Here is an 11955-nt window from a genome sequence, read left to right as displayed (position 1 = left end):
CACCAAATATAACAACTAGTTGGGCCCTATTGTGCTCACCAATGACCAACCGGTCACAACCCCCTCAAAAGCATTACGAACAAAATGACCTCTGGCAGGAGTAGATATCGATATGTCTCAGTGGCCACACCCCTGTATACTTTTTCATATTTATAAAAGTGTTCGCCAAACTTATCTTTCTCATCAATTGTACCATTTAACCATTTCATAAGCATACAACTTGGTTAGGTTTGGCCAATCTTTGTGGGGTACCAGGCTGTCCTTATCTCATAATTTAGCATTTAGCTTTGTTTAAAATTTTATATAATAAATGAAGTAATTGAATATAAAATTTAATGCATTCAAAATGGATGAAAATTACAATCATAACCTTTATTATCGTTTTCTTGAAAGGTGGTGTAATCCAAGCTTGGGCAGCTGAGAATGAATAAATGCTATTGTTGTCCAATAAAAAAAAAAATTTCCAGTAACTAGCGTGGGGAACCTCTTCCCCGCCTAGCGGACCAACATCTCTACACTAGTACAACACACATGGCGATTATTCTCTCTCTCTCTATATAAATATATATTAAAAATTTTATTATATTAATTTAATTTATATTGCATTCATTTATTTTATTTTACTATTCTTATGTTACAAAAATTATTATAAATTTTCTCTATTTATTATTTGATAAATTTTTATTTTGTTAATTAATTTATTTTTATTGAATCAACGATTCTATTATTATAACATTTAAATCTATATATTTTTATTATAAAATATTATTAAACAAAATTTAAATTTTAATTAAAAATTTTAAATTATATAAAATATTCACATATAACTACTAATTATAATATGTATTATTATAATTTTAAATATATTTTTAATTTTATAATATAGTTAATATTTATTTAATATTATACCAGTTAAAATACGATTTGACTCCAGTTAAATTTTAAACTCTTAATTATATGCCTTAATTGATTTTTGATCAAATTGGATTTAAAAACCTTGATGAATACTATAAAATATATGTCATGCTGCTTTTACTTATTTGCCATCAAAAAAATATGTTCATTAACTTTAGGAATTTCTAGTAATGAAATTTCTAGTAATGGTTAAATTATCTTTTATTCTCCTTTCATATATATATATATATATATATATATATATATATATATATATATATATAAATGACTCAATCATTATTTAAAATTAAAAAAAAAATGCAAAACGGTTGATTTTTATCAGAGTAATTTACTGTTTTTAAAATTAACAAAAAAAAAATAAAATAGTTTCAGATTGCTTTTTGCCTTGAGCAATTTTTTTAATTTAAAAATATAAAATGATAAAAACATTGCATTTAGTGAAGAAATTTTAACGTTTAAATATCATCCAATCAACTAACTAATGTTGCATTATTTTTCTTTTTTTTTCTATATATATATATAGTGATTGAATAGTTATATAGTTGAATTCAAATACTATTTAATCTCTAGTTAAATAATATGAATCAATTATATATATAATTATTATATAATTTAAGAACCTATTCCTAGTTGAATTATAATTAAGAAGCAGTTAATAAAAGATCTAGTGCTATGTACTTGTTATATAAGGTATGCATAGCATATTTAATTATAATATGTTTCAAATTTGATTTAAATATCAATTGAATTATGAGGAGCAATTAATGAAAAATCAAGTATATATTATAATGTTATGTGCTACTTATATGGAGTTAAGTTATGAATAATAAATTTATTTGTAATATATTTAATAATTGATTTAAGTACTAATTAAATTATAATGAGCAAATAATGAAAAATTTATCATATATTACAGTGATATGCACTAATTATATGGAAATAAAATCTGCATTATACATTTAATTATAATATGTTTCATAATTGATCTAAATACTAATTTAATTATAAGGTGCAATTGATAAAAAATTTAGTTCATATATTATAGCGCTATGTACTAATTATTTAATGTTAATGTATTAATTATATAATGCTAAGGTGTATACGTCACATTATTGCCTATTCTAGAGTGGAAATATGCTCTATTGTTGTCAAAATCTATCAACACCAACTGTTTGATAGAGGTCCATTGGGATCCTACATCGGCTGTGGATGGAGTGTATAAATGGCTTATATGCGAATAATAATTCTATTAAAATTATTATAGTTTTAATAGAGGTTTATTTCCGTTCCTGAGCCATTTGTGTGTCTTCTATCTACGTAAAAAAAAGAACTGGAACCATAGTGAAAAGTGAGAGAGTCCTAAGTCCGGTGTGGCCCATAGGTTGAGGTCCGCGAGTGGGTCGGGCGTGTCCCATGGGGTGACCCTTTGGGATTCCACATCAGTTGTGGATGGGGTGTATGAGTGACTTTTATAAGAACAAGGATCCCGTTAAAATTGTCATAGTTTTAACAGCGGTCTATTCTCATCCTGAGCCATATGCATGTCTTCTATCTACGTAAAAAATAAATAAAAATAAATAATAATAATAAAAAAAAACTATTGGATAGCATTTATTAAATTATATCATATGATAGAGATATACACAGTGCATCATCTTTCAAAAAAAAAAAATTACATAATGCTGCAAGCAACTAGGACAAAAATCATGATTTGAATTTTTTTCATTGATTTTCATGGATATATATGAATTAATTAATTAAATAAAAAATAATAGCCAATTAATTAATGTTCCCTGTGTCAGAACAAACAAGTTACATAAACAGAGGTTATTACGATCAAGAATGCATTTTTCCTGTTCAACTTCTCACCAAGATAAATGAGGAACATTTGTTAAATTTGTTGGAAAAGTAAAGTTCATGCCAAAAAATTGAAATCAACTACATTGCTAGGCAATCAGAATCAATCACATAAGCAAGAGCCACCCTAATGATCCAACCATTATCACCACAAACACAAGGCAATGGATTTATATACTCTTGGCCCAATTACTAGAAAAAACTTATAGCTTGAATTAACTATTTTCAGTTATAGCTTGAAAGTTATTTGGGCTCCCTGGGCTTGCACCGACAATAAAAATTCCCTAGGAAAAAAAATCAGCCGCAAAAACCCTCAAAAACAAGGTTCGATTATGCAGCAGAGCACTAAAGTAGAACTTTTTATTTATATCACATCCATACACTTTCCCATCAACATTAACGCCCCGAGTTATTATATAAACAATTCAGAAACCAACCGAAAATTCACATGCAATTATTTGCTCCCCCCTGCCTGCTACACCTGCTCATACCCATCAACCACCTATCCACACATGCACAAAAACAAGATTTAGAAGAGGAGAAGGGAGGAGAGAATGGCTGCTAAAGCAGCCAAGGTGATGCTTGGGTATGTCCTTGTTGGAGGCATATCGATGTATGACACACCATTAGTTACTCCTTTAACATTTCTCAATCTTCCCATTTTTTTCTACTCCACCTTCAACATTCTCTACGCCCTTAGCATCAGCAATCCCATGTTTTTTACCACTAACGCTGTGAATCCAGACCTACACTATCTTCTCCATTAACACCCAGCTCCCCATTCTTCTCATTCTGTGGCTTCTTCTCCTTCACGTTTGATCTCCCCTCCTCCATCTCTTCCCTCAAGACAGCCACCTACTCCTTGCTACCATTTATCACAATCTTATCAGATTCCTCAAATTCCTTGTTGTAACAAACCAAGCAAGATGACGATTTCACCTCCTTCAATTTCTTAGCTCTCAAAGCATGGCCACAATTCTTCAAAGCAAAAAAAACTTATACTTCCCATTGAACTCCAGCCCAGTTTATCGGGCAATGAAACCTTGAATTATATGATTCCTCACCAGAAATTGGCTCTAGCTTGATATTTAAAATATCCTTTTAAACCCTTTATGTATCTGAACTCCATGGGCAATTTTTAGCCTATTAAAGCCTCCACTAACGCCTCTTTGTTGAATAAATTACCAACGCAATCAATAACGCAACGCTGCGCCAGGGGGCTCGTTGGAGAGAGCGCAATTGAGCCATTTAGAAAGTCTCTGCTCGTTTGGATCAACCTTATCCGGCTTTTTGTCGGTGTAGATTCAGATAGCAGTCGCGGGACTCGACACCCGTAGGGCCGCCATCGCCAACCACCCAACTTTGGACTAAGCTCGAGTGCTCACTCAACTGCGGATTTTGCCGGCGCAACGGTTTTTTTTTTTTTTTTTTATTCAATACAAGTATATTCTTTAATTGAATAAATACATAGTTAATATATGTAAATAAATTATTGTAAGATGGAGTGATATTTGTAGAAATTATTTATTATCTTCTTCTAATATTTATTACTAAACTATAATAATATCCTATTTATATTAGGAGTGAGTAATTTGAATTTTATGTGTAATATTAGTTTATATATTTCATAATTATTATTTTTAATTTTTTTAATATTAATTAAATTATAATTACTGTCATAAATTTTTTTATGATAAAAAGTTAATTATATGATTTTTATAATTATAGTGAAAAATAAAAAAATTACTTTAATTTATATAATTTGTAAATATGATATTCAATTTTTCAAGTATTAATTAAAATATAACTATTATTATAATTTTTTTTATTAAATGCCTCATATGTCTATTAGTATTTAGATGTCGATGCATATTATTAATTGATGTTGTAAATTGTTAAGAGAATGAGGGTAAAACGGACAAGTAAAAAAAATCTAATAAAGCGCTACCTATTAACTTTTTCTGTGAAATTTATTTCGATAGCAACTTTATTATATGTGAATAATATGTAAAGAAAAGCACGTCACAAAAAAATAAATGGATGTATATGAGAATCAAAATATAACTAAACTGAATCAAGTCTCAATATTTTTTTTTAAACTAATTTTAATAAAATTAATATGTTTCAATTTGATTATTAATAAAAATAATATGTAAGTGAGGTGGATTTTATATTTTGAATTAATATATGTTAAAAGATTTCAACTAACTATATAATTTATTTATCTGAAAAAATGATATAATTTATTTATAATTTTTTTCATATTTTAAATAATTTATATAAAACTTTGAGATATATATATATATATAAGTATTTTATATTTAAACTTTATTAGATAGTATAGATAAAAGAAAATTTTTCTTAATATATGATTATCATTTTAATATTTTAATAGATTAAAATAATTGTAAGATGTTTTGATTATATATATATAGAACAAAGGTAAATTAAATTTATTTTTTTTGTGAGATTGTCAATATCATAAAAATTTATTAAATATATGATAAAAAATTAAAAAAAATTCAAATATTTGATATTGTTTATATCATAATAAAATAATAAAATTTATTGGAAGGCAATAATTAAAATAGAATAATTCTTTTAAGGAATGCACATATCAACATTAGAAATTTTTAAGAGGGTTGGCGGCAATGGCCCCTACCAGGCCCCCTTCCCTTCATCCCTAATAGCGAGACTCAGCACCGGTCGCCACCGCCACCGCCAGCCACCCAACTTTGAACTAAGATTCAATGCTCACTCAACTGCAATATATATAACTAGGATTTGCCTGCACAACGGTATAATCAATATTGATATATTATTTAATTAAATAAAGATATGATTGTATAATTTTTCTTATATTTTTATATTTTAAATATTTTAAGAGTAATTTGTAAAAATTATAAAATATGAAGAATTTTATATAAATTGAAAATAAGTGAAAAAATAAATAATAAGATATCAATAAAATAGAAATAAATAAATTTTTGTAAGATGAAGATAACCTTTAATGATATTTATGCAATCATCTTCTTCTAACATCTTGATTATTGAAATTTCATTTAGTGGATTTGAGAAAAGGTATTGATTATAAATTCTATATTTTGTTTGCATTAGGGAATGACTAATTTGATTTTTGATATGTGAAATTAGTTTATATAGTTTATAACTATTACTTTTAATTTTTCTAATATTAATTAATTGTATTAAATTTTTTTATAATAAAAAAATTAATTACATGATTTTATAATTATAATAGAAAATAAAAAAAATTACCTTGATTTATATAATTTATAAATATGATGTTTAACTGTTTTAGTACTAACTAAATTGTCTCTTTTTTTTATTATTAAATATCTCATGGGTCTATTAGTATTTACAAGTCAATACATGCCCTCAATTGATGTTGAAAATTGTTAGGGGAATAGAGGTAAAATTGATAAATAGGAAAAAAAAAAATCAAATAGAGCACTAATTGCACATTTTGGTAAAATTTATTTTATTACCAACTTTATTATATGTGAATAATATATAAATAATAAGCATGTCATAAATCAATAAATTGATGTATATGAGAATCAAAATATGACTAAACTGAATCAAGTATGAATTTTTTTTTTTAACTGAATTTAATAAAATTGATATGTTTCAATTTGATTATTTATAAAAATATTATAAACTTCTCTGTTTACGTATTGCTAGGAAGTATTGTAGTAGGTGGACACGAAATAGCGGTAAAATAACTTTCGAAAACCTAGTCCCAGTATATAACTATATGTAATATATAAATTGAGAATAAAGAAGAAAAGCAACTTGATCGTAAATTTTAATCCTGCTATGCTTGGATTTCAAATCCAAGTAGGATAGAAGATCAGGCCAGGACCAAGTCTTATTTGATTTCAGATTTCCAACACCCGCATGGACTTTGTATGCCTATAAATAGGCTGCTTGCGACAACCCCTGTAGACACTTCAAAGAGCTAAAGCTTTCAGCTCCAGACACACGATCGATCAATTGATTTCATTCTAGTTTGCCAAACCCAACGTTAAAATTCTATACTCTCGAAAACCATGGCTTCCTCCAAACTTCTTTTCACCTTGTTTCTCTGCTCCTTCTTGGTTTATGTTATTCCGTTTGGTTCTAATGCACATATTCTCATGGCTTGCGAGTTTGAAGCCATATATAACCTTGGAGATTCAATATCTGACACGGGCAATTTGATCCAAGAGGACCCTGCTTCTGTGTTTTCTAGGTTTCCCTATGGCCAAAACTTGTATGTTAATCCTACAGGCAGATGCTCCAATGGCTTGCTCATTATTGATTTCATTGGTAAGAAACAAGTATTCTTTTAGGTTTCATAATCTGCCCTTGCATGTGTGTTTTAGCTAAATTGTATTTTTACTTTACAGCAAAATCAGCCGGTGTTCCACTCCTTAATGCATATTTGACAAATTCCACCAAGACACATGGAGTGAATTTTGCAGTTGCTGGATCTACTGCATTGCCGGTGGAAGTTCTTGCAGAAAAGGGAGTTATTTCCCCTGTAACCAATAGTTCTCTTACCGTACAACTAAACTGGATGCATACCCATTTCAATACAACCTGCCACAAGTCCAAAGGTTACCATACGTTATTTATATAATATACTCTCTGTTAACATAAATTTAACATATTTATAACTGTGCTGATTATTGTCTTATCCTTATTATATTTTACAGATTGTGTTGAGAAACATAGAAAATCTCTTTTCATGGTTGGGGAGATTGGAGGCAACGATTATAATTATGCTTTCTTTCAAGGCAAAACTATTGATGACTTGAAGACCATGGTACCCGATGTTGTTAAAGCCATCAAAGATGCTGTCGTGGTTAGTTAATTTTCTTGAGACGTGATAATTGATTTTTTTTTGCTTATTTTTTTTTTCTCAATTTTCTTTTAATTTTTTTTTTTTGTAGAGAGTCATTGGATTTGGAGCCACTCGAATTATTGTCCCCGGAAATTTTCCAATTGGTTGCATGCCTATATACCTTACAGGATTTCACTCCAATGATTCCAACGCATATGATGAATTTCATTGCCTCAAAGAATTGAATAACTTTTCAATGTATCACAATGAACAACTCCAGCAAGCAATTAAAGAATTGCAAGAAAACCATTCAAATGTGACTATAGTATATGGAGATTACTACAATGCCTACAAGTGGATTTTGTGGAAAGCTGCATTGCTAGGTGAGTCTTCAAAATCTGTAAATGGTGGATTTAATAGACATAACACATAACTGAACTGACATCGTTCACTTTTTTTATATAAACAGGTTTTGATCTAAAATCATTACAAAAAGCTTGTTGTGGGAGTGGAGGTGATTATGACTTTAGTCTTGCTAGAATGTGTGGAGCTCCTAATGTACCGGTTTGTCCAAAACCTGGAGAACGTATTAGTTGGGATGGAGTACATTCAACAGAAAAAGCCTATTTCTTCATGGCAGGATGGCTCATTCGTGACATTTTTCAAAAACTTCAATGTATTGCTTGATTTTTTCATAAAATTTGATATTAGTTATATTAGTGAATAGTATAGAGTATGCAATTTGACTTTTCTCTTTTAATTAATGGAATAAGATTTTAGTTATTGAAAATATTTTAAAATGCTTTGTCAATTAATATCAATTCTCATGTAGTTGTTGAATTCATATTTACTAGTGCCAGGTGCTAGAATGCAAAAAAAAAAATAACAACAGAAAATCCCTCTGATAATCTTGAAATTCTTATTTATGAAGTAAAAAGAGGATATCCCCCATTCTGATAGAGCATCCTACCACGGTGACTGTCTACGTTTTGCCAGGAAGTGTTACCGGGTGGACTAGAAATAGCAGCAAAAACAAACGTTTAAAAACTCCAGCTCAAGGGCTTGAGGAATTCAATGCATTGCTTAATTATTTCATTAACATTAATTTTATTAGACTAATTTATATGGTAGATCTTAGTTAGTTAGTTACCCTTCAGGTATGTTTATTTCTCAATCTCTGCAACTCGGTTGGAACTTGAATATCTCTCTGTAGTTGGAGTTGCTTGCTTCTCTACTGCAGTGTAAGTTCATCACATCAATTTAGATGCAAATTCAGAGAACCAACAAGTGCTGTATTTTTAGGCAAAGAGGAAATTCTAGATTTTATAAAGTCTGGATCTACAGCCGAGCTAATCATTAATAATTTTTCAAGAAGGAAAAAAAAAAAAACCATTGTGACAAGTGCTATAAACAATGATTTCGGTTCTAAAGTTGTGGCAAGGTTTCCTGTCCAAACAAGCTGCTGTAGCCCGTAGGCAATCAACATTCTCAAGCGAAGCTTTATGCCAATGCCATTCTGATGTGGCCCAACCGCAAGTGCACGGGTCGTACAAGTAATATAGATAAGATATCGTTCCCAAGAGGAGTTGTGTTAATGATTGAATTTTTGATATAAAAAAATTGACTAAATTAAACTATTTTTTTAAAATTAAAATAATAAATTGATGGGTATTGGAGTATGAAATCTATATGTGCAAAGTTAATAATCTATCCAACAATATATTAATTAAACTAAAATTGCATCAATTTGAAATAAGCAAGTTGAAATATGGCAAAATTTAAAATGGCAAGCAATTAAATTCAATTAGAAATTAACAATGATAAAAGGCGATTCCGAGTTCGAGATTTCATATTCAAGCTATTTTGGGATTTTAAATTAGTTATTCAATCTTGTGGAACTTACAGGTTTTAAGGAGATTAATTCTTAAATCCTTTGAATACCATTTCGAGTGGGACAAAGAGTGCCTTAATCAATCTAATCCTACTTTCGTGGAGTTAGAGTTAATTAAGACCCATTAAGTTCCTTAATTAATCAGAATCCTCTTAATCCTTAGTCTATTTATAGATCTAAGTTAATTAAGTCCAATTTCTTGATTATCTATCACAAGGCCTTCTCCTTTCGGTGCCTCAACCATGGATTAATAACATCACTTAATGGGATCCTACATTAAGCATGTCGTTAAGCACACAAGAAATGAATAAAACTCAATAAGACCACAAAATATGGATTACCCAATCAAAATCCACAAAATATCACAAATATTACAACCCTTACTTAATCAAATTAAAACTACTCACTACCCATAATGGTTACAAGATATCCCGAGTTTATAAGGAAATAAAGCTTTAATATAAGCTAAGAAACAAGAAACTAAACACTAGAAAGGTAGGAAAAATGTAAGAAAAGAAAGAAATCTCCAAATCTGGTTGGAAATGGTATGGAAAATGATTGTGACTCTTCAGCTGCTCCTGCTCTTCTCCCTTTTTAATTCTTCCTCCTTCTCCCCTTTCTAAAATGGGAAATGAGGCTATTTATAGCATTTTCTGACATGGAGCCCTAAAATGGTGTGTTTTAGGAGGGATTTTGTGGAGAATCTTACACTCATTAATGAAATCTTTGTGGGATCAGATAAGTGGATCGCATAAGTCATGCATCCCTTATGCGCTGGCTGGTTTCTGCTCACTTATGCAAAATCGCATTACCCAGCGCATAGGTTATGCACAATTCCGTGAGATTGCATAAGGGGGGCGTGAATCTGCATAAGCCATGCACTCTCCTTATGTACAATTCGGCAGGTATTGGAACAGTGATTTTTCTCCTTATGCAGATCTGCATAAGTTATGCGGCAAGTTATGCGCAATTTAGCCAATGCATATTTCGACTTTGAAACTTGTTTTTAACATCTTTGGTCAGAGATCACTCCTCAATGGCAAAATTTCTTTTAGTCCTTCCAAAACACCATTTTTCCTAAAAACAAAGTAAAATTACAAATTAATCTATAATTGATAATTATGAAAAACTAACTAATTAACTAATGAAATTAGCTAAAAGTGACTAATAATCAAATAAAATGGCTATGAAATTAAACCTAAATGATTATGCAAAATGTATGCATCAAATACCCCCAAACTCAAGCTTTTGCTTGTCCTCAAGCAAACTTTAAAATGTGATGCAAAATTTTTAGGGGTGCCTTATCCAAAGAGCTATGAAAATTACCTATTAAAGTAACTTAACACACCTTCAGCTATACCAGTAATCCATATACCCATCCTTCAAAATGCAAAGAATCTAATTCTTATCCAAGCTTTCACCGCTTAGCCATTAAGTCAATTATCATTCAAAATTCTAAAACCAACCAATCAAAAGAGAAAGTCATGCTCAAAAGGAATTCTAGGACAATCAATGGCCAAAGTGTCTCTATATAGAATGATGGAATTAAATGAATGAATGGATAATTTTCTAATCCCATAGGCAAATTCCCTACTCCTATCTCCACTAATGTGGCAAGTACTATCAAGAGATCAAAGGTCTTTTTAGGGGTGTAATGGGGCTATGGGGTTCAAAATGAGGCTAAGAAGAAAAAGGGGTAAAAAGGATTCAAAGCATGAGAATATTTTCAATTTTGAAACATAAGGTACACTTCTTATTTTATTATATATTTTTTTCTTTTTCTCTTTTTTTTTATTATTTTTTATATGGGAGAGAGAAATACACAATGAGGATTGTCAAGTGCTAGCATAGTTTACAAAACACATAAAAATAGAGGGATATTTTGATTCTTTAAACTTGTATCTTGCATTTTCTTTTGATGATTGTCCCTAAAATTGCCACCTCCAAACTCATTTCTTTTAATACTTTGGGTGGATTTCTTTAATTTTGAATGACAATGGTGAAAAGTACATATACTAGCACTTTTACAAGGTGACAAGCATTTCTTCTCCCTTTTATTAAATTTTTTCTTTTCTTTTTTTTTTTTTATGTACCTAATGTTATAAATAATTATTCTCATGAAAAGGGTTGGAGGGTTTGCAAGGGTTAATTTTAATTAGGAAAAGGGCCAAAGGTTTAAAATGAGAAGGTTTAAATCAAAGAATGCCTAATCATCTCTCTTTTCAAGTACAAGCTGGTATTTCGCCTTGAAAGGTTTAGAAAATTTGTTCTAGGATTGGTGAGACATCATTTGACTACCTTATATCCAATAACTCCCTCTAAACACTTTCATCTCCAAATGACTAGTTGGGTGGCTTTTTGGCTAAGAAGATATAGGCAAGGGATAGACACTTCAAAACCTTGCACCTCTTAGGAAACTTTCAATCCACAAACCCAACTAAAGGTA

The 11955-nt window shown here is 29.8% G+C and overlaps 1 protein-coding gene and 1 pseudogene across 1 annotated transcript; one reads left to right on the top strand and one right to left on the bottom strand.

Moving 5' to 3' along the window:
• Nucleotides 1-3301: 3301 nt before the first annotated feature.
• LOC131177801 (uncharacterized) lies at nucleotides 3302-4613 on the bottom strand (annotated as a pseudogene).
• Nucleotides 4614-6616: 2003 nt separating this feature from the next.
• LOC131177810 (GDSL esterase/lipase At5g03980-like) lies at nucleotides 6617-8408 on the top strand. Its single transcript, XM_058142915.1, has 5 exons — nucleotides 6617-7101; nucleotides 7182-7391; nucleotides 7491-7639; nucleotides 7728-8001; nucleotides 8088-8408. The coding sequence occupies exons 1-5, from the start codon at nucleotides 6843-6845 to the stop codon at nucleotides 8303-8305; spliced, it is 1110 nt and encodes a 369-aa protein (XP_057998898.1). The 5' UTR covers nucleotides 6617-6842; the 3' UTR covers nucleotides 8306-8408.
• Nucleotides 8409-11955: the final 3547 nt, after the last annotated feature.

The sequence above is a fragment of the Hevea brasiliensis genome, unplaced genomic scaffold (genome assembly GCF_030052815.1).
Source record: "Hevea brasiliensis isolate MT/VB/25A 57/8 unplaced genomic scaffold, ASM3005281v1 Scaf9, whole genome shotgun sequence".
In the NCBI taxonomy this organism is placed as follows: Eukaryota; Viridiplantae; Streptophyta; class Magnoliopsida; order Malpighiales; family Euphorbiaceae; genus Hevea; species Hevea brasiliensis.
This window is presented reverse-complemented; position numbering and strand designations above follow the sequence as displayed.

Excerpts from the sequence above, each read along its gene's own strand:
- LOC131177810 (XM_058142915.1), top strand. The coding sequence starts at position 6,843 with ATGGCTTCCTCCAAACTTCTTTTCACCTTGTTTCTCTGCTCCTTCTTG. Across the intron at positions 7,392-7,490 it reads AACCTGCCACAAGTCCAAAG|ATTGTGTTGAGAAACATAGA; the intron begins GTTACCATACGT and ends TATATTTTACAG. Across the intron at positions 7,640-7,727 it reads CCATCAAAGATGCTGTCGTG|AGAGTCATTGGATTTGGAGC; the intron begins GTTAGTTAATTT and ends TTTTTTTTGTAG.